The following is a 23,420-nucleotide window of genomic DNA, read 5'->3' on the forward strand; positions in this document are numbered from 1 at the left end:
ATCTAAGCTTTTTCCCTAGAATTGTTTCTTTTTATTTCTTCTGTGGTTCTTACTTCAGTTCTCTTAAGTCCTAGCTATCCATGTGCTTATCATCCCTGGCTGAGAGAATTCTTAACTTCCCTAGTTGTTGTTCAGTCCCTGGCCTCCCTCTGAATTCCTTTGCATGTCTAAGGAAAGTGTGAATATTTATTGAGTGAATAAGTGGTCCAGACAAGACTTCTGGTTCCAATTTCCTTTGACCCAAGCTTCACGAAGAATGCTTTCTCTTAAGAAAAGGGTAAATTGCTTCAACTTATCAGCTGACCTTTGCCTATTAGTATTCTGAAACCAAAGGCAAAGTGTGACTGTCTGCAGAGTAAGTGGGGGAGGGTGGCCAACTGAAAGTCTGCTGTAGTAACTGGTGAGGTCTCAGAAAGTTGTAGAAACAAGAAACAGATGAAGGGGTTTTCCCACTATGGATGATGTGAAAATATGACAAGCCACACAAGCTTCATCTACAGGATTTTAGAAGCCTCTTCTGCATCTGTTTGTAAAAGGAGACAGTAGTCTGTTCTGGAGGTATAAAGACTTTGTGTCTACTATGGCCGTTTTGAGCTGGACTTTGACCATTAGCAGGGACACAGTTCCCTCTACAACAGTAACACTCCTGCTGCTTGGGGCTCTCAGGGAGGAAGTGACTGTTTGCCTGGTTCCCAGGGCCTCCCTACAGGGAAGGTCCATCTGCTCCTGGCACAGTGGAAATGCCTACCCAGAAGGTACAAATATAGACTGTGCCAAGCAACAGAGCCGGAACACTGGTGCAGTATATTCATGTCAGAGTGGATTTCTCTCCACTTAACAGAACACACTTCATCACTCAGACTTGTAGGTATACTCGAAACCATTGTTAAATACCGTGTCTCACACATGCATAGAAGACAGTGTCCTTGCCTTTGATAAGCTAGAAGTACAGGATATGTTTTATATGTTCTCTTTGGAATAAACTCTCAAACTTAGGAATAAGAAAGATAAAGAAACTCGGAAAATGTATGTAGCTGGAATGTAATTATATTACAGGGCTTCAGACTCAGAAGACGGTGGCGAGACGGTGCAGGAAAGAGTTTTGAAAAAAAAAAAAGTAAGTAGGTGTAATGGCTTTATTTTTTTATTGGTGAAAACTGGGGGTATGGGTAAAACCAGCAAAAGAAGTGGCAGTGGAATGGAACAGCCTGTGGTGATGTGGGTGGGTAATTTGGCTGAGGCCGGCTGACGAGGCCGGCAGCTGATACTGACAAGCTAAGCAAATTTATTTCCACTTGTTCCTATAGTTTATTAATTATTTTCATTCCTTAAAACAGGTGTGTGTGTGTGTGTGTGTGTGTATAAAATGTACCCTCTAATCTCCATGACACTGAAGTTTCCCTGTAAACTGGCAGATTTCTCTCTTAGAACAGGTGACTGTGAGGTAAGTAATTGTGTTGTCTTCTTCCTTTGAACATGAGGGACAGGGGGCAGTGGTGAGCTGGGACTTTTTTCTTTCTTAGGTGCTCCTGACTTTTTTCCCATGGTGCTTGTGAGTCTTTTGTTGCTTGGAATTGCTTTAATCACTTAGGGTTTATGCCACACTGGTCTAAGTATTCCGTGGCAAATTCATAAACTCTTTTAAATACTTGCTGACCTTTTCTCTTCTGTGTGACCTTTGCTGCCTTCTCTTAATTTTCCTACAAAATAGAAGGGAATCGACACTGCACATCCAGTAGCACTGTGCCCTGTTGTGGCTCAGTAGCTATAAAAGTGTGGAAATTGGGTAGTTTTGTTATAAACAAGTTTTCTGTTTTCTCCTTCCGTTTGATTTCTGCTTGCTCAAGTGGTCTTCTCAGGAAACGGCTTGCAGCTAAGCAGGGGTTTGAGGTTTCATTTTCTCACAATATTTCTATGTCTTAGATTTTACAGGAGAGCAAACTTTTTGAGAATTGATGTTTATTTTTTAAAAAATTCTGTACTTCTACAACTGGTCATAGGATGTCCTGCCCCAATGGATATATCTACAACACAACTGTTGCACCTAAGGCTTGGGGAACGCTATTGGAAGAGGAGACAGAAAGACTGCAAGAGCCAGAGGACCAGGAAGTCCACTGTGAGACGACAGGGAAGCTGCACCCATGATTCTTCAACAATATGGCTGCCCAGACAAGACCTGAACAATGGCAACACCAACAAACACACTAACATAGAAAAGTGACATCACATGGGCCCTATCCTAAACAAGAACTACAGGCAACTAAGGAGTGAAGAGAGCGGAGGCAGTAGTCTTCCCCTGAGAACAAGCCTCCTAATTGGTTATTCTGTACTAAGCGTGCAGCTCTGAAATCACATGCATATAAGCAACACTAAATGGATTCAGTCAGTTGTATTTATATCTTTGTGTATACGTATATGTTTGTGTGTGTGTGTAACAATAACAAAGAGGACAGGAATTTGAGAGTGAGTGATGAGGTTAGAGTAAGGAAAGAGAATGAGGGGGTGATATAATTATATTTTAACTTAAAAATTATGCAGTTCTAATTACTTACAAATATTTAGGTTTTAGGTAAAAAATATAACACCATCTAAGAAAGTTTTTCTTTCTTGAAAAAACTTCTTTTTAATTATATGTCTGCATCTGTCTGTGTCTGTGTCTATGTGTTCGTGTCCGTGTCTGTGTCTATGTTTGTACAAGTGAGTGAAGGTACCTATAGAGGCCAGAGGCTTCAGATCCCCCTGGAGCTGGAGTTACATGCAGTTGTGAGCCAATTAATGTGAGTGCTGGGAACTGAACTCTGCCAACTGCTAAGCCATCTTTCTAGTCCAGTTTTATCTTATGTATTTATAGCTCCTTCTCTGGGAAGACTTGAAAAAGTTAGTAAAATAAATTCTGTGTTTGAGGAAAGACCTTTATATCCCAAGCATTCCTGAGCAAAAAGAATCATTCTGGAGGGATCAGCAGAGCCATACTAAACTAAACAAAGCAAGACAGCGTGATACTGGCACACAAACAGACACACAGACTAATGGAGTCAAATAGAGGTTCTAGGATAATCCCAAAGAGCAGTAGCCACCTGAGTGTTTATAGAGATACCAATACATGCACATTCACAATTAGTGCTAGGAAAATTGAATGCCTACTTGTAGACAAATGAAACCAGATCCTTATCTTTCGCCTGATACAAAAATCAGCTTCAAATGAGTCAAAGACCTTGTATTATATGAGGTGTTCCAAACTCAGAAAGACAAATAGCATGTGTTCTCTCTCATATGTGGGTTTTAGCTTTTAACTCTAAGAATTATTTATTTATTTATTTATTTATTTATTTATATGTATATAAGTACACTGTAGCTCCTTCAGACACACGAGAAGAGGGTATTGGATGGATCAGGGAGAAGGGAGAAAAGATATAATATGTAAGACTTGAAACTCTGATATGATCAGATTTAAAAAAATAGGAAAAACACTTTGAGATATAGGCATTGGAGGCTAGTGAGACAGCATGGTGGTAAAGGTGCTTTCCCACACAAACTTGGTGACCTGAGTTTGATCCCAAGAGAAGACTGAGTCCATAAAAGGTGTTCTCTAATCTTCACATACCTAATGTGGTGTTCATATGCACACACACACAAACACACATATACAATAATAATAATATATACAAAGTTTTAGAAAGATATATGCATAGGTAAAGTATTTTTGAATAGGACTCTAGCTTTCCAGGGAATAAAGTTAACAATGAATAAACAAGACATCCTTTCTGTACAGCAAAGGAAATAGTTAATTGAGTGAAGAGACAGACTACAGAATGGGACGAAATCTTATCAACCATATATCTGACAGAAAATATAAAATCTACAAGAAACAACAATGAAACAATAACCCAGTCAAAAATGGACTAAGGAACTGAATAGAGTGTTTTCAAAAGACATACAAGTGGACAATAAACATTTTAAAATATGTTCAACATCCTTACGCATCAAGAAACGTGTAAAGTAAAACCATTTTGCAGTTCTGTCTCACCCTAGTTCCAATGTCTGTTGTCCAGAGAACAGGTGTTGGCAAGGATGTGGGGAAGAGAAAGGTGCCCACTGTTGGTTGATGTGTGAACTGGTACAGCTGTTGTGAAAAATCAGTGAAGAAGTTTTTCAAAATCTTAAAAAATAGAACTGGTTTGTGACCCAGCTATGCTGCTCCCGGTCATATGCCTAGAAGACTGCATATCCCTCCACACAGACATTTGCACATTTGTGTTTAATGTCGATGTATCCACAATAGCAAGGAAATGAGACCACCCTAGATGCTATCAGCTGATGGATGGGTAATGAAAATGTAGCACATCTACATTTTATTCAGTGTTTTATTCAGCTGCAAAGAAAAAATGAAATGGTGTCATTTGTAGAAAAATGGAACTGGGAAGTACTGTATCTACTGAGGTAACTCAGACTCAGAAAGACAAACATCACATGTTCTTATATGTGGATGCCAGCTTTTAATTATTACTTATGTGGGACTGAGTGTTTAGAGTTCAGGAGTCTAGACAGAGACCATGAGAGGGTGAGAAGATTCTCTGAGATGTAGGAAGGAGAAGAATGCATGACGTGGGCATGGGACCACTTAAGCAGGGAGGTGGGAGAAGGAAGAGGAGAAGAGAACCAACAGAAAGTGACAGAATATGTACTAGGGAGGTGGCTCAGCTGCAGGAGACTCAGGTTCAATTCCTTCCACCCATCTGTAATTCTTGTTTGTTTGTTTGTTTTAGGGACAGGGTTTCACTATGTGTCCCTTGTTGTCCTAGAATTCACTATGTAGACCAGGCTGGCCTTGAACTCACAGAGATCTCTTTGCCTCTACCTAGGATTAAAGGCATGTATTACCACTGCCCAGGCCATCTGTAATTCCTGTTTCAGGAAATCCAAAGCCATCTCTGGTTTCTCTGTGTACCAGGTATGCATATGGTTTACATACAGACATATACATGTAGGCAAAACATCCATTTACACAAGATTAAATAAAATATCTTTATCACCAACAAAATAATAATAATAATATAATAATAATAATTATTATTATATAATAATTATATTATTATTATTATTATTATTATTATTATTATTATTATTATTATTATTATTATTTTGTGGTTTTTCGAGACAGGGTTTCTCTGAATAGCCCTGGCTGTCCTGGAACTCACTCTGTAGACCAGGCTGGCCTCGAACTCAGAAATCCGCCTGCCTCTGCCTCCCAAGTGCTGGGATTAAAGGTGTGTGCCACCACCACCTGGCTGGGTTTTTTTTGTTTGTTTTTTTGTTTTTTTTTTGTTTTTTGTTTTTTTTTGTTTTTTTTTTTTGACAGAATTTTACTATGTAGACCAGGCTGGCCTTAAAACTACAGAAATCTGCCTGCCTCTGTCTCCTGAGTGCCAGTATTTAAAGGTATCTATTACCATATTTCAAAAATAAGTATTTTTGAAAACCTACAATGTATGAGAAAGCCATGAGGAAAACAAATAATAAAATAAGATAAAATCATTTGAACAGATATGACTACCTAGGTGATTAAACCTATACCCCCAAACCATAGTATCAGAGATAGGAGTAGCCTACCTCTGTTGTTAGATAGGGAGGCCTCTGACCCTCACCTTACACACACACACACACACACACACACACACACACACACACACACACACACACACACACTACAAGCAATTGTCAATGTTCCTGGATTTCCATCAGAACTAAGACCTTGCTGCCAAAGGTGACATATGCTTTGGTTACAAGACATACTGAAATCAGGCTGGTGTTAAGCTTCCTTCCTGGTGGCTAACTGGCGCTCTGCAGGCTGCTGGGGGAGGTTTGTGACCAACATTATTATTTAGCTGTGGACATTGTATGCAATAATACCTACTGACCTGGCAATATGAGCCCTGGTGCAATGGCAGCAGGTCTCTTAAGCGGGTAACCAGCAGCGTTCTCACTGGATTTGATCCCCTTGCTATATACATGGTACTATAAATCTGGTTAAATGCTCTGGCTGGGGGAAAAGAAAAAACAAAACAAAACAAAACAACCAACACCCCTGGCTGGGAGGTCATAGGCCTTGTAGGGCACTTATTGTTGTCGTTTTGCTAAATGGACATGATGTGCCTGTCTAACTGCCTTCTAGATAACCTGCCTATCGAGTAGTGGTGCTTTCCATTTTGGTCAGAGACAGTTCTTTCTGCAGTGGTGCGCAGTGACTGTAGAAACAACTGGTCAGCCGGGCGGTGGTGGCACACGCCTTTAATCCCAGTACTTGGGAGGCAGAGGCAGGCGGATTTCTGAGTTCGAGGGCAGCCTGGTCTACAGAGTGAGTTCCAGGACAGCCAGGGCTATACAGAGAAACCCTGTCTTGAAAAAACAAAAAAACAAAAAAAAAAAAAAAAAAAAAAAAAAAACCAAACAAACAAAAAGAAAGAAACAACTGGTCAGAGTTCTGAGAATAAATGACCAGTGAGTGCTCAGGAATAAACGGGACATCTACACCACCTCTTACCACCCCGAAACATGGAGAGCACCCCCAGAGAAAAGACAGAGAGAGTGTAAAGCCAGGCAAAGGTGGCTGAAGAGGTGAGAATGCTAATCTGAGTGGGACATGAGTGTTGCATTCTTGAGCTCATGGGAGCTGTTTCGCTTGCACAGGATCCACACAAACTTGAGTATGCCAACACTCTTTCACGAAGGGGAAGGAATTCATGCGGCCCCCACCTCAGCCTGAAGATTACTATGCAGTTAATGGTCAGTGAGGAAGGGAGAGACATTGTCTTCAGTGTGCAGACACTGGTGAGCTATGCAACCTCCTGTAAACAACCCTAATGAAGCTCACTGGGATTGGAAACTAGAAAAGACATGAAAGTGGGAGGCAGGAGATAGTTGGGGAGAGGAGGTGGGTTAGGTGTGAGGAGAGACAAGAAAGGGTAAGGCTGAATGTGTAGAGAGTGTGATCAGAATGCATTAACTACAATACGAAAATGTCATGTAATCCATTATGTGTGACTAATATATGATAATAATGTTCCTCTTTCTATTTTTATGAAAAAAATCATGTAATACTTGCCTTTCTGAGTCTGGCTTAAATTTCATATTTTTACATAATTTTATTTAGAATTTTTAAAGTATTTTATTTTTGAGACAGTGTTTTGGTGTGTAGTTCAGATAGGCCTGGAATTTGTAGCAATCCTCCTATCTGACCCTCCTGAGTGCTAGTGTTACAAGTATATACCACTGTGCCCTGAAGAATGTTGTATTCTTTTTAAAAATAAAGTTTCCCCATACTTTGTATGTTTTAAAATAGTCAAATATTGCATTATTTATAGTAGCAAGAAATTTCCTTTTAATGCTAGACAAGGATAGTCTCAAAGATACAGTTTTATTCTCGAGAAATATTGCTGGAAAATCATGGTTAATTTTAAGTTGTGTGAATTACAGTTGAAATTCTTTTTTTTTTTTTTTTTTTTTTTTGGTTTTTTTGGTTTTTTCGAGACAGGGTTTCTCTGTGTAGCCCTGGCTGTCCTGGAGCTCACTCTGTAGACCAGGCTGGCCTCAAACTCAGAAATCCTCCTGCCTCTGCCTCCCAAGTGCTGGTATTAAAGGCGTGTGCCACCACCGCCTGGCTACAGTTGAAATTCTTTATGTGAAATATTAACTTCAAATTGGCTACCAAGGGCTCAATGCAGCATGTTTTGTGTTCAAAATCATGATTTTCTGTAGAGAGTACGAATAGTGCAAAACCATGATAGCTAATATCTTAAGTAGAGGAAGTCCAAACTACAACTTTCCCAGTTTTTTTTTTTTTTTTTTTTAACTTAAAACTAATTTTGTAACATACTGTTTGTTGAACTTCCTCATTTGCGGGTGTTTTCACACTGAATTAGATTTTGGGTGGATTTGTACCCATTGAAGAGAGGATTTATGCAAACGGAGATGAGGAAGCATTCTCTGAAACAACCTGCCTTGTCAAGGCACAGATGCCACAAATATGGATGGTTCCCTGAAATGGAATCTTTTCTGAGCCAGGGGCTGTAGGATCAAAATGTCAATACGTCTTCATCAGTTCTTCAGGCTTTCTCTCTTTCTTTCATTCTTCCTCCCCTCCCCTCTTCAGTTTCTGAGAGAGAAAGAAATCTCACTTTGTTTCTCAGGTGTCTCAAACTCCTTGACTCAAGTGATCCTGCAGCTGGGGGGACAGTCCTGAGTAGCTGGGCCTCCAGACTGAACACTCCTCAATACTCTCCAGACAGGTTAACCTAGAATCTGTATGATCCTTGGCAAGCTAGATTTTAACTTTCGTTCCTTTTTGTTCCTTCACTGTTTACTAGCAGTGCATTCTGGGGATATTGTGCTAACTGCCTCCCCGGTGCTTCCCATCCTATGTAGAGCAGTGCCCTCCATGTTTGCAAAGCTACTGGAGGTCTGAAGAGGTACAGAGACCAACACTTCCCTTAATGGGGGCCAGTACTTCCCCAGTCCTGAGTGAGATGGCCTCTCAGAAGCAGTGGACTTTGCTTCCTCTAAAAGAAAATGTGAGGTTTATAATGGAGGCTTGACAAGTTCTGAAATAAAATACTCACTTGATGAGCAGAGGTCTGCCATGATCATGCCTACAGGAGACTTTGGAGATAACAGTCCAGGTAGAAGATAGATACTCCAGTGTCTGTCTCCTTTCCTGCAGCAAAGCACAGGTGTCACCCAGGCCTCTCTGCTCACTGAACTCCCAGTGAAAAGCTGAACTCCCAGGTTAAAGCTGTACCTTCTGCCTTTCGTCTGGAAATGGAAGGAAAGCTGAGTCGTATCCGAGACTGACACAGTGGAACAGACTCGGAGCTAAGCAGGCCACAGTTTGTGTTCTGGTTAGCCTCTTGTTTGTTACATTTGAACAGTAGCCAAGTTTCTTTGTTGAGAAAGGAAGGCACTAGGGCCCTGCAGGGAGATGATGGCTTTGTTGTGTGACCACAGAAGCTAGTTTTGTACTAATTTCCTCTAAGGCTTGTGATGAAGTCAGTAAACCACAGCCTCCAGCATGCTGTGCTCATGCAGCAGCAGTGGCTTCTTGGTGGTGTCTTGGCCATGACACATATTTGACATGCCCTCCCTTAACCCACTCACAGACTCTTGCTCTCTGCGGCATGGACCAAAGAGAAATTCTGCAGCAGCTACTGAAAGAGGCCCAGAAAAAGAAACTTAACAATGAGGAGTTTGCCAACGAATTTCTGGTGAGTCTTGTAATGCTCTTAAGAGTAGTTAAATGAACTGTGTAGCAGGCTGTTGTGGTCTGGCTTGCCTAGACTCAGTTGCTGTAGGGACACCATGAACATAGCTTTGAGTGGAAGGGAGGAAGACGACCTAAAAACATAACCTCTCTGGGGTTTGTTGTATCTGTGTGCTTAGGGTTTTCTCCAGGTACGCTGGTTTTAATGCTGGGTTTACTTGTTCTTTTGAGATTAACAATCCTATTGAAGGTATAGACAGATGTATGAATATTAGTGCTTTCTGAGCACCTGGAGCAAGCATTTGCATTGTGACTTATGCTTCAGATTACTAGTTTTAATTGATACCAAAAAGAAAGAGTAACTTTTCATGTTGAGTGTTATTTTTGGCTTCCCTATATGATATTATTAGGATAACAGGCTTTTGAAAAACACCAAAACTATCATTTGCCACTTTTTTTTTTTTAAACAATAACTGAGTTTCTTTAACTTATATTGTCTGGGGAAGTGGGGCTACAGAGAGTGGGGAGTAGAGATGAGAGAGGGACGTGGAGAGCAAGGCAGCCTGGGAGCAGGTGGACTTGATTATCCAGAACAATGAATCCACACTGAGGGAGTCATAGTTGCCAGTGTAACGAAAGCTGGGCAGGCCGTATTTGATCCATGTCAGACACATGGATCTGACATACCTGTCATGCTTTTAGTTTTTGGTTTTACTTGTTTTGTTTGTTTGTTTGTTTGTATCAGTATGTAGCTCTGTCTGGCTTAGAACTCACTATGTAGATCAGGTTTGGCCCTGAACTCAAAGATCCTCCTGTATCTGCCTCCGTAATGCTGGGATCAAAGGCATGTACCACACCAGCCTGTTGTGTTTTAAAATGATTCTAGTTGGTATGTCAGAACTGTAAGAATGTTAAGCCTTAGCCCTTCAGCTATGAATTAAGAAAAATGAAGAAAATTGATTTTGTCACCATCCAAATTATTGAGTATTTAACATGTTCCCAAATCACCCTAAATCTTTGTTTTCTAGCTTTAAAAAACAAGGATAATAATTTATGTTCTATCTTCCCTCATTTTGGATTATTGTGATGATTATATATCAACAATTATAATAATTAAATGAGAACAAGATGCTATGGAGGTGCCTAGAGACCCAGTTACTTGGAAAGCTGAGGTGGGTTAAATCTTAAGTTCAAGGCTAGCCCTGGCAACTTAGAGGGACCATGTCTCAAAAAGGGGATCGTTCAGTAATATTTACTGAGCACTTACTGTGTACCAACTTTGTTTCTTCACGATAAGATATAATAGTAAACAAAATGTCTGCTTTTCAGAGCTAGCATTCTAGCACCAGATATTAGATGTTTTCACTGTCTAGATATCATGACTAGACAGCACAGCAGTCTAGCATATAGTGGTGCATCTTTGATGCAATTATGCCAGCTCAACTTGCATAAGGTCATGGTGTCATTAAAATGTTTTCTTTCTGCCATAAGTCCTCAGGGTAGCTTAGCCACAGGGTAGAGTTACCCATGTGTCTGATTAGACACAAGCAGGCCTTTGACTGTATTATTGAGACATTCTTCAGACCATTTATTAAGATATAGAGGGGACCGTAAGCTGATAGGCAGTGACAGCTTTGTCTTATTTTGGGTGTATTTTTCAAAACAGAGCAGACTATATCTCTTAAATTTTAACCACTCATAGAGGTCATTATAGTCTCTTACCAAACTGTGGCAGCCACCACATCCTGACTGCTTTCTCTGTTTCTAGCCTTGTCCCACCTTAGCTAATTTACTTAGACAAGGTCTCACTATGTAGCCATAGCTGGGCTGGAACTCACTATGTGGACCAGACTAGCCTTGAACTCAGAGATCCACCTACTGTTGCCTCCTGAGTAATGAGATTAAAAGAGTACACCACCATGCCAGGCTCCAAAGTGGTCTTTTAATAACATAAATCTGGTTATATTTTTGTCAGCTTAAGAACTTTTTATAGCTTGTATTCTTTTAGCTGCTTGTAATTGTGAACTATCATATATATTTGGAAAACTACACAAAATATGTGAATGTGGTTATAAAGGAACCTTTGCCAATGCAGTCAACTGCCCAGATTAAAAAATTCAGTACTGTCCGAGAGATTCCCAACTGCCCTCCCACAGCTGGCTTCTCCACCCACCCCACCCACCCCACTCAAGGGTAAATCACTGTCCTGGTTTTATATTAATCATTTCCTTGCCCTTCTACCTCCTTATGTTTAAGAACCTTCTTTTGGGGTGGTGATTAAGTGGAACCTCACTGTTCACTGACTCATGTCCTCCAGTGGAAAAACAAGAGTTTCACCCTCAGCCCCACCTAAAGGTTCAACTGAGACACCAGAAAAATAGCTTTGGGAGAGAAGCTGTTGGCCCAGGGAAATACTGCCATCCAACTGGAAGGTTTCCACTTGACTTCTGCCCACAGTCCACCTGAAGTTCTTGATGTTTATGAGATTTCAGAATGAAATCTATGACATAAAGGCACTACTAACCGCCTTAGTGGCCATTAGCATATAGCATTTATACTTAAATGTAGATTTCCTATGTAACAACCTACACCAAACAAACCAAAAACCAAAACCAAAAAGTTCCTTAGCTCAGATTTCAGTCCTGACTTCTTTGTTGTCAAGTTTTTATTGTTGTTTCCTTATATAGCTCAGGCTTCCCTGGAATTCACTATGTAGACCAGGGTGGCCTCAAATTCTCAGGGATCTGCTCCCTCTGCCTCCAATAAGACAAATTAAAGGCATGTACCACCAAGCACACCCTGATCCTTTAAAGAAAGATTTGTGTTTTGTGTGTGTATAAGTATTGTTTTGCCTGCATGTTATACATTTAGTGCCTGCCCAGTGCTTGTGGAGGCCAGAAGATGGAGTTGGATCCCTTGGAACTGGTGTTTACAGCGGGTGGTGAGTCACTGGGTGGATGCTGAGAACTAAGTCTGGGACCTCAGCAAAAGCAGCAAGTGAGCCATCTACAGAGCCATCTTTCCAGACCCTTCTTTCTTTTTATATTTTTTTAAAACCTGTGTGTGTGTCCATGTGTGTGTTCACACACATGAATGTACCATAGAGGGAGCATGAAAGTCAGAGAACAACCTGGGAGACTGAGTTCTCTTTAGAATGTTCTAAATTACATTTATGTGTTTGTTTAGTCAGTAGGGGATAAGGTATATATGCCATGGCACATGCATGGAGATCAGAGGACATATATCAGTACCTGCCTAGCACACTTGAGGGCATGAATTTAACTCCCCAGCACCACACACTCACAAAAAAGAAAGCCACACAGCTCACAGTTGTAGAACTAAAAGTTCAAACACCATACTACCTAGTATCACAACCTTTGCCCTTGTTACTTGTCAACTCCTGCCTCCATTTGAGTGGCTGGCCTTAATGCTTTCAACTTTTGAAAAATTTAAAATATAACATATATACAATAAATGCTTTAAACATAGGCATTGGCTCCATAATTAGTAATAAAGCAGGCACTGATATATGTAACCCCTAGATCAAGAATTAGGATTGTTGGGCTATAGATGTGGGCTCAGATGGTCCAGTGACTACATCTCATGCTGGAAACTATGGATTAATCCCCAGGACTCCACAAAACAGGCTTGGTGGTATATACTTGTATTCCCAGCACTTGACAGGATCAGGAGTTCAAGCTTATTCTCAGCCTGGTGTACATGAGATGCCTGGATACACACACACACACACACACACACACACACACACACACACTGCAGAGAGACCCTGGGTGTTCTTTCTAATAATAATGCCCTGACCCAATACCCTACCCCCCAAAAAGGGGTCACTCTGAATACATTTTGGTTTTTCTGCATTGCTTTATTTATTATACTAAACAATAGTTTTTTGTTTTTTTTTGTTTTTTTTGTTTTTTTTTGTTTTCTTTTGGTTTTTCGAGACAGGGTTTCTCTGTATAGCCTTGGCTGTCCTGGAACTCACTCTGTAGACCAGGCTGGCCTCGAACTCAGAAATCTGCCTGCCTCTGCCTCCCAAGTGCTGGGACTAAAGGCGTGCGCCACCACCGCCCGGCTAAACAATAGTTTTAAAGTCTGTTTTTTTTAACTATATGCAGATAAAATTGTGTCAAGTGTCTTGTGTCTTATTTGAAACGTTAATCAATTTTGTTGGATGCAGCTGGATCTCGTTTTTTCTAGTCATTGTTGTGAATTTTGTCAAAATTTCATAGATGTGATTCTTGTTGTGACCATGGAGAGAGTATTGAAAGAAGTCAAGTAGTCACTGGCTGTTCTAATTAGGCTGTCCTGCCTCTATTATAAAATATGTCAAATTTTTATTTTTATTTTAAAGTCTATACATTTTTTTAGTTAAAAAACAATCCCTAAAACTGTTGAATATCATTTGTTTCTTGGAGGTATTTTATAGAAAATATTCAGTTATTAAATATGAAGGCATGTTTATTAAATATGAAGATTCATTGAGCTCTAATAGTAGAAACCCATTTCTAATGGCTGGATTCAAGTGCTAATGTAACTAGAACATGCTGACATTGTCATAGCTTCTGTAGATTTCATCTATCATAGACACCAAGAAACATCTTGGTTCTATATGTATTTATAAGAACAATACTAAGCAAATGGTTATGAGATCAGCAGCCCCTGCATAGCAAAAACTCAAACATTTGTTGAATTGAAACAGCTCATGAGAATGAGCCTGTCACTTGAGCATACCAAAAAGCCTTGATTGAAGTAAATGTATTTATTAAGGTGTTTTATTACTACCACCACCAGAATAAGCATGTTTACCTCTGAAGCTGATTCTTCCTGACTCCACCCCCAGCCTTTTGCTTGGGACCATCTATTCCCGTATCCTCAGTTACTCTCAGGATAGTTTTGACATATGCTTGCCATTTCCTCATCTTTTCATATCTGATTTCCATACCTAAATTTCTTGATTTAATTACTGCAGTTTGGCTGTTGCCTATGCAGCTTCTCCCTTAACCAGTGCTATGGAACACCCTTGACAGTTGTTAAAGATGACTGTGTGTCTACTCAGGGCCAGCCTCTGTTAATTCCTACTGTTCATAGTCCTGTCCACTAGTTGTTGAGGCCTAAACTCCTGACTCAATTCCTTTGCACTCATGCTTTCTTAGTCTTGTTGGAAGCTTGGTAAACCATCCGCATTCACCAGGCAACAAAGAAGCAACCTTGTAGAGCCCCAGAGAAAGTCAAACTGTGGTACATTCTCCCCTTAGTGGTATATCTTCTATATACTAGCTTCTCAAATTGGGGCTCATGTAACTGAACCAAGTCATGAAGACTTTGACAAGCATAGGATTCTGAATGACAAACAGCCAAAATTTGATTCAAATTAAGTACATACTAGTGTTGCTTGATGCCACTTTTCCTGCAGCCTTGATTCGGAACACATACACACTCAGTCTGTACTCAGCCTGCTAGTGAGGCATAAACACCAACAAACACTGCCTGAAACTCCTCTGTTTGGATTTAACTATTAACAAATGAACTGCATCTCATTTGCACATACATTTCTTTTTTTGTTTGTTTGTTTTGTTTTTTGAGACAGGGTTTCTCTGTGTAGCCCTGGCTGTCCTGGAACTTAATCTGTAGACCAGGCTGGCCTCGAACTCAGAACTCTGCCTGCCTCTGCCTCCCAAGTGCTGGGACTAAAGGCGTGTGCCACCACTGCCCAGCTGCACATACATTTCATTTGGATGTACATATATTTTTTTTGTTTTTTGTTTTTCAAGCAGGGTATCTGTAGTCCTGGCTGTCTTGGATCTTACTCTGTAGACCAGGCTGTTCTTAATCTCAGAGATCCGCCTGCCTCTGCCTCTGTAGTGCTGAGATTAAAGGCATGTGCCACCACCCCAGGCTATTTTTTTTTATTGTACACACATAGTTTTGTGTTCTTAGAAACATGATGGTTTAATTATAGAAAACAATGACCTAGTATTTTCTACCATTATTTCTTTGGATTGTATATCATGTTAGAATGTTTGATATTAAAAACTGAGGTTTGAGTTGCTGATTGAAATTCATTAAAACTATTCATGAAATTTTGATTTGACATTAGGATAGAATTTCCCATTTTTTTATATAACCTTGAACATACTTCTGCCATTTTTATACTACATATTTATGTGAAGTGGCTTTCTAAGATCTGCTAATTATAAAATCAAAATATTGTTCAATTCTGAAAACACTGAAGTTGCTTTATGTCTTGCAGTATCAAATATTTAGCCAAGCTTTAAAGTGTGTGAGTGTGTGTGTGTGTGTGTGTATTTGTGTACAGGGTGTTATGAGCATGTGGAGATCAAAGGAAACTTTTCAGTAGTTCCCTCCTTTTGCCATGTAGGCTCCAGGAATCAAACTCAGGTTGTCAAAGTTGGTAGTAGGTGCTTTTACCCACTAAGCTACCTTGCTGACCCCAAGATTTAATTCTTAAAGTAAAAATAAACCAGTACATCCATTCCATTAGAATGACAGTGCTTGCTTTCACTCTTAATGTTAAGATTCATTTTTCTTTCTGAGGAACACCACAGTGGTTGGCAAGAACAGATGCCTCACAAAAGGCATTAAAAGGGAGAGTCAAGAAGAAAGTGGTCTGTTTTCTAAGAATTATTGCTATGATGTGACAGCATTGACTATATTCAACAATGGAAAACACTAATAACAAGGACCCAAGGACCCAAATTTATATCTGATGGCCTCAAGGGTCCTATGTTTGAAGTGAGTCTTGCTGCCGGGCAGTGGTGGCAAACACCTTTAGTCCCAGCACTTGGGAGGCAGAGGCAGGCGGATTTCTGAGTTCGAGGCCAGCCTGGTCTACAGAGTGAGTTCCAGGACATCCAGGGCTACACAGAGAAACCCCGTCTCAAAAAACAAAAACAAAAACAAAAACAAACAAACAAAAAAAGTAAGTCTTGCTGATCTGCAAAATGCAGAATCTGCATTTAGAAAATTCAGGCTAAGGATTTTCATGGAAAAACTATCAAGCTTCTATATCATGGATCTTACACAGGACAGAATGTGACTTATGGTATGGCCAAAAAATGGCAGACCATGCCAAAGACTCATGCCAATCAATAGCAAGACAACCAATGGTCATTAGCTTCATCTGTTCTGTGTTGTTATTTTTGTTTGGTTTTGTCTTTGTTTGTTTGTTTTTTTCAGACAGGGTTTCTCTCTGTTGCCTTGGCTCTCCCTCTGTAGACCTGGCTGACCTTGAACTCAGAGACTCTGCCTCCCAAGTGCTGGGATTAAACACATGCTCCAACACACCCTGGCTCTGTGTTAGTTTTATTAAAAATTTCAAACAATATGCAAGACCTACTATATTCTGCACCAACAGGTCTAACTGACACAAAAGGAGATGGCGGAAATCATGACCTGAAAGTATAGACAAATTACTTGAAAGAAGTGGCTAATACAGTGATTTCAGACAGTAAGAAACCTGGCCAGTAGATCTTTTTCATGATGTTCTCGGTAGAAAAGTGAAATTGCAGGAGCCTGAGTCTGAACACTCTTGGAGCTTGTAGTTACGATAGCAGCTCAGAAAGGCTCCTGGGAACAAGATGAGGGCTAAAAGCTGAGCAAGCTTATGGATATGAATCACCAGTCCAGGAATCTGCTCAAAATTCAGATTTCCTTCTTTACAAAATATGCTATATGCTTTATTACTCTCATACTTTTCAACTATTAAAGGACAAAAACTGAAAGTATATAAATATTTTAAAGGAACTATTTATTTTTATATATACATATAAGCAACATTTAGTTAAAAAAAATACTTCATAAGTCAGCCTTTTATGTCCTACCAGAAAATATTCTTTCCCCTTAAACTAGAGGTGATCTATATCCTGAATTTTATGGTTATCATGTTTTAAATTTCTTTATAGTTTTACCACTAGTGAAGACTTCTCTAAAAAATGCCTAAGTGAATGAACGGTAGTACACGGACGGCTTCGGCACTGGCTTCCAAAGGGCGACCTGTGCCCTCACTCTCCTGGTTCAAATCCCATGTCCCCCGTGTGACTCTGCCAGAGTCTCATGGGAAAAAAAAATGCCTAACTATAAGATTCAGATTTTTAATAGTGATAAATAAAAGGGACTACTTATGAAAATGTAAATAGCATGAATATATATATATATATATATATATATATATATATATATATATATATATATCAATGGTTCTCAACTAGTGGGTCATGACCCCTTTTGGGGATTGAATGGTCTTTTCACAGGGGTCACTTAAGACCATTGGAAAACACAGATATTTATGTCACAATTCATAACAGTAGCAATATTACAATTATAATGAAAATAATTTTATGGTTGGGAAGTCACCACAACATGAGGTATTAAACTACATTAAAGGGCCACAGCATCAGAGATGTTGAGAACTACTGCTATATATCAATGAATTTTAAAAAATAAATTTGCAGTTGATTGTCAGTATTTGGTTATATGTCGTTTCTTTATGCCTGTATCTCTCAAGCGTAAAGGAGTTGTGGGTGGGAAGAGTTCAGCATGTTCTGTCTTGCCCTGTAGCATCCTGTTTTATGCCACAGATACTACAGTCTTGTGATTTCTATTTTACTTTCTTTGTTCCCTTTAGGAAGGAACTTGATTTATTTACTAGCATTTGAGAAAAACACGTATAGGACTTAGTCTTCACTCGTTGACTGTGAGCAAGATCTCCATTTTGTTCTCATTTCTTGAAAGAAAATGGACTGGAGTCCAAAAACAAAAGGAGCTCACCGGTAGCTGATCAGCATAGTCTAGGGTATCACATTTCCTACCCTGTGCCAGGGGCTGTAGACTGATGGCTTCCTCACCTTATTCTCCTAGATGCTCCTTTATCAGTTTCTCTTGATGCCTCTTCAAGGGACTAACACCCCTGCCTTGTGGCTGGCAGAGAAATGCTTTGACTCTCTGACCTATTCTTCCATCCCAAACCTCAACCCAGCCCTTAGCAGTCCTGCTTTTACCCTTTGCTTCTTTCTTCAGAGTTCCCTTGTTTCTGTTGTAGTCTATCAGGTTGTTTGCCTTGCTATGTTTTCTGCTAGGGCCTGGGAGCTTCAGTGTTAGCAGGAAGAGAAGAAGACTTAAAAGGAGGATTTAAAGGTGGTCTGACCACAGGTAGACGTCAGGGGAAAAAATTAAAGTCTTTCACACTTCCTAAGTTAACAGTTCTGTAGGTACTTCCTGTGTCATGTTGAGGCGGGTAGCCTCCTCTGTCATCAGTCAGATAACTCCAGGAGCTGCAAAAGAAAAAGCCATTCTGAAGGTCACAATGAAGACCAAACAAGCATCTATTACCCGAATACATAATCTTTATCTGTGGCATCTTGTCCAGATAGTGCCTTTCACAAAACAAAACCAATAAACCCCAAGGCTTTGCCTACAACATTCTCCTCCTTCCACAAGCAGAACAAAGTGCAAGAAAGCAAATAAAGTTAGTATACCAAGAGGAGGACTCTGGAAACTTCTAGAAAGAATAGCTTGGGGACACTTTTCAGCAGCCATAAAACTTATAGCAACATAAAAGCTGATTATTCTGAAGAAAGATAAGAGGGAAGAGATGAGAAATGGGGGAGGTTCTAGGGGGAGTTTAATTAAATTGTATATATTTAATAGTGGTGTTCTGAATTTTTAGCTATGTTCTCCATTTTCTCTTCATTTCATTGAAGACTGACATAGTCACCAAATTCCCTGAGCCAGCCTGCCCCTCTCTCTCTTTCTTTCTTTCTTTCTTTCTTTCTTTCTTTCTTTCTTTCTTTCTTTCTTTCTTTCTTTTTCCTTCCTTCCTTCCTTCCTTCCTTCCTTCCTTCCTTCCTTCCTTCCTTCCTTCTTTCCTCTCTCTCTCTCTCTTTCTCTCTCTCTTTTTCTGAAAAACAAACAAACAAACAAACAAACAAACAAAACCAGGGTTACATAGAGAGACCAAACTGGCCTCCAACTCAGGGAGACACACCTGTTCTTCCTCCCGAGTTCTTCAATTAAACGTATGAGTCCCTGTACCTGTCCCTCTGGGCCAATTTTGAAGCCTCATGATGAATTTGGATAATTTGTTAGACCAAAATTTTCTATTACCAGCACCTTTTTTTCTGCCTCTCTCCTTTCTGTGCCATTGATTTTGTTGCCGTAGGTAGAGTCTCTGTGTAGCAGTGGCTGACCTGAAACTTTCTATGTAGACTAGTCTGGCCTTGAACTCACAGAGATCTCCTGCTACTGCCTCCTCCTGAGGGCTGGGATACACCTATCATATCTTTTGAGTTCTCCTTTCTTCATTCATTTTAAAACCACTTATGTCTCCTCAAGCAAACTCCTGCACAAAACTGTATGTCCTTATTACTGATGTATAAGTATTGCATGAAGTATATAAGCTGTTAAGTAACAGTAGTAACAGCCTTCTTAATTTTTGGTTGTTATTGCTCTCACTTGAGATAAAGTTCTTCTTATTTATTCACTCTATGGGTCAAAAAAAATAGCGCATAGCCATGGCTGTGAAATGTAAAAGCAGTGCCCAGGGTGCATAACACTCATGAATAGCCAGAGGCACACCCTAGTATTGAAGATCTCATGTTACGATGATGACACCAGTTTGTGAGATCTTGAAAGAATATAGAAGCCATCTTTAGAGACTTAATTGGAAAGCGCTGGGAAATTCGGGAAAGTGAACTTGACTCTAGCTCAGGAGACCCTTCCCTTCAGAGTTTGGAACTTATTTTCCAAGTGGTAAAAATGATTTATTGAAGTCACTTTTAGCAGCATTGGAAAGATTAACAAAGCATAAATTGAATTAATTGACATAACTCTACCCAATAAATTTGAATAAAGGAAGAACGGTGTAAAGATGAGGAGAAATCATAGGAGTTGAAGCTCGAAGGCGAAGAGTCTAAACTAAGTGTGTCTAGAGGATTTTCTATCACTGTGATGACGCATCATAGATTTGAAGGAGGAAGAACTGTTTTGACTCACAGTTACATTCTGTAGCTACTTGGACCCATTGCTGTAGGCCTGTGGAGAGGCAGAACATCATAACAGTGGGGGCGTAGTGGCACAAAGCTGCTTACTTCATGGATTCCCCAGAGACAAAGAGACGTAGACCATCAGAGAGGGGATAGGAACAAGATATATATTTCCAGGGTATGTCACTGTTGCTTACTTCCTTAAGTTAGGACCCTCCTATTAACACAATCACATTCTGAATCCATCATGGGCTTAAATCTCCTGGTTAGACCAGAGCCTTCAGAATCTAACCACTTCCTCAAAGCCCATCAGCTGGCAAGCAAGACTTTTAACACAGGAGCCTTTTAGAGGGGTACGCACTATATTCCAACCATAGCAGGAAGGAAAGCTGATGCAAGACCTTGCACAGGAAGAAACAACTGAACTTGCTAAATGTATCTGAGGTGGGAATTATGGGAAGGGAGGAACCTAAACTGCCTGTTTGCCAGAGTGGGATTGCTCAGAATAAAGATAGCTCCACTGGTATTTACAAATGGGATAATGATGCTTTTAGTTTCAGAGATGCTGAGTGTGAGGCTGCAATAAGATATTGAAATGAAAATATCTAAGACCTGGTTGGTAATTTGGAACTGAAATCTTGGTATAGAAACTTGAGATGACAGGGGCTGGAGAGATGGCTCAACAGTTAAGAGCACTGGCTGCTCTTCCAAAAGTCATGAGTTCAATTCCTAGCAACCACATGGTGGCTCACAACCATCTGTAATTGGATCTGATGCCCTCTTCTGGTGTTTCAAGGACAGTGTGCTTATATACAATAAGTAAGTAAATAAATAAATAAATCTTAAAAAAGCTTTCAGTTTAAAAAAAAAAAACTTGAGATGTATCCAATTGATGCTGAAAATATAATAAAATTTTGGCAAATTAATCTGCAAATACTTATACACCCTCTATAAGGGTTTATGGCTAACTCTGAGGTGGGGGATATGTATCAAGAGAAGAGTAGCGTGTCAAAGATTTAACATTTGAGTGTTGGGTATTTCTTTGTTAGACAACAAAGAACCAATAAGAAATAAGAGTGAGTGGGAATGATGAATGTCCTACTTAGGATCATTATGGCTGTGCTGAAACACCATGACCAAAAACAAGTGGGGAGGAAGGGTTTACTCAGTTTACACTTCCACATCATAGTCCATCACTGAGGGAAATCAGGATGGGAACTCAAACAGGGCCGGAACCTGGAGGCAGGAGCTGATGCAGAGGCCATGGAGGGGTGCTGCTTACTGGTTTGCTCCTTATGGCTTGCTCAGCCTGTTTTCTTATAGAACCCACGATGGCTAGCCCAGGGACAGCCCCACCCACCATGGGCTGGGCTCTCTCCCATCAATTACTAATTAATAAAATGCCCTACAGCGGATCTTAAGGAAGCATTTTCTCAATCAAGGCTTCCTCCTTTCAGTTGACTCTAGCTTGTGTGCCTAGTTGACATAAAACCAGCCAGTGTAATGACTCAAAGAAAGTGTAGAAAGAAGAAAATGTGCATGATTAGGGGCCAAGGAAAGAAGAGATTTCAAAACAGAAGTTAAAGAGAATGAAGACTGGTGATGCTGAGGGATCTAGCCCCAGAAGGCAACTAATACTTCTTATGGAATAATTCTTCATTAAATAGTGGGGACATAATGCAGATCATCTCAATTTAGTAAACATTTTCACTCATTGTCAGAGGTACTGGTTAGGTCTCACAAATTCAGACCTAGCAAACGTATTTGTTTTTCTTCTTTTAATTATAAGGGAGATGAAATTTTGGCTTACATTAATTTCAGACAAGTAGCCAAAGAAAAACTACCATATCCTTTCTGACCTCGAACTTAGGTCTATAAGTGGGAATCATTTTAAGGAATGGTTGCATCATTCTAAGGATTCTTGTCCAATAATATTAAGACAGCCCCTGGCTGCCTCAGATCATATTCTACCTAAAGAATATGATTCTGTTTAGATTATAACGTGCTGGAAGGGCAGGCTTAAGGTTTGAGTCACATAAAAATGCTTTGGAACTGAAATTTCTGAAATTTTTAAAAAAAGATTTATTTACTTATATATATGAGTACACTGTAGCTGTCTTCAGACACACCAGAAGAGGGCATCAGATCTCATTACAGATGGTTGTGAGCCACCATGTGATTGCTGGAAATTGAACTCAGGACCTCTGGAAGAGCAGCCAGTGCTCTTAACCGCTGAGCCATCTCTCCAGCCCAATCTCTGAAAAATTTGACAGCTATAATCAGAGTCTGTCTAATTTAAGCTCCATTTTAACTTAGAAAACAAATGATCTGAAGTAAAAAAAAAAAGGTGAGTGGAATTTCATCTTTCTTGTTGACATTGAATAGAGCCTATAAAGAAAGAAAGTCATACACTGGTGTCTATTCCTTGGGTGGAGCACATAGCTCTCTTTTAGACATTATTTGGTTTCTTGAATATTTAGCAGTTTCAGATGTAGGTTTTTCACTGTGACTCAGCTGCAGTGTGAGCTTCACTTCTCCAAAGTCACTGAACTGTGTCATCATTATTTCCTGTCCTGGAAGAAGTTAGTCCCAGAGGGTTGGGGTGGAATGTGTGAAAAATAGATGGCTTCTTAAGTCCTTCCATATGTGCACGTGTGTATAGCCCTGTATGTAGTGCCCATGTGTATTTGGTTGTGCACGAAAATTTATGGAGGCCATAGGGCGACCTCAGATGTCTTTCCTCAAGAGTCATCTACCTTGTTTTGTGATCTGGGGCTTGCCAATTAGACTAATCTGGCTAGCTTATCAGCCCCAGGAACCCACCTGCCTTTAGTTCTGCAGCACTGGCATTGAAAGTTTGAGCCACTACTCCTGGCTTATGTGTTTGTTTGTTTGTTTGTTTGTTTATATTTTTAGGGTCTTTCTATGTTTCTCTGTCTGATATGGAACTCACTATGTAGAACAGACTGGCTCAGACTTGCAAAGATCTGTCTGCCTGTGCCTGCCAAATGTATGTGCCACCATTCCTAACCCTCACATGGCTTTTATGTAGGTGCTGGGAATCAAACTCGGGTGTTCCTGCTGTCCAGTAAGCTATTTCTCCTAAATCTCTTACCTGTTTCTTTGGAAAAATTATTCTTGGAATTGTA

The 23,420-nt window shown here is 40.0% G+C and overlaps 1 protein-coding gene and 2 long non-coding RNA genes across 4 annotated transcripts in view; 2 read left to right on the forward strand and 1 right to left on the reverse strand.

The window, feature by feature from the left end:
* The first annotated feature begins 669 nt into the window (after positions 1–669).
* On the forward strand, positions 670–4,026 carry LOC143442084 (uncharacterized). Its single transcript, XR_013109999.1, has 3 exons — positions 670–864; positions 1,057–1,117; positions 2,001–4,026. It is a non-coding gene; the product is annotated as an uncharacterized LOC143442084 (long non-coding RNA).
* Positions 4,027–4,031: 5 nt separating this feature from the next.
* On the reverse strand, positions 4,032–9,146 carry LOC143442083 (uncharacterized). The gene is made up of 3 exons (XR_013109998.1): positions 8,795–9,146; positions 8,616–8,710; positions 4,032–4,123 (listed from the first exon to the last, which is right to left on the reverse strand). It is a non-coding gene; the product is annotated as an uncharacterized LOC143442083 (long non-coding RNA).
* Positions 6,512–23,420, forward strand: part of Ptpn22 (protein tyrosine phosphatase non-receptor type 22) — a 58,974-nt gene continuing 42,065 nt past the window's right edge. The window contains exons 1-2 of one of the 2 annotated variants that reach the window (XR_013109997.1): positions 6,512–6,828; positions 9,153–9,257. Coding sequence is in view for 1 of the 2 variants with exons in the window: in XM_034500633.2 (XP_034356524.2) it covers positions 6,664–6,828; positions 9,153–9,257 (270 nt within the window). In the remaining variant the exon portion in view is untranslated. The remainder of the gene's footprint in view (positions 6,829–9,152; positions 9,258–23,420) is intronic. The other variant, XM_034500633.2, reaches the window with a different exon arrangement.

The sequence above is a fragment of the Arvicanthis niloticus genome, chromosome 4 (assembly GCF_011762505.2).
Source record: "Arvicanthis niloticus isolate mArvNil1 chromosome 4, mArvNil1.pat.X, whole genome shotgun sequence".
Classification (NCBI taxonomy): domain Eukaryota; kingdom Metazoa; phylum Chordata; class Mammalia; order Rodentia; family Muridae; genus Arvicanthis; species Arvicanthis niloticus.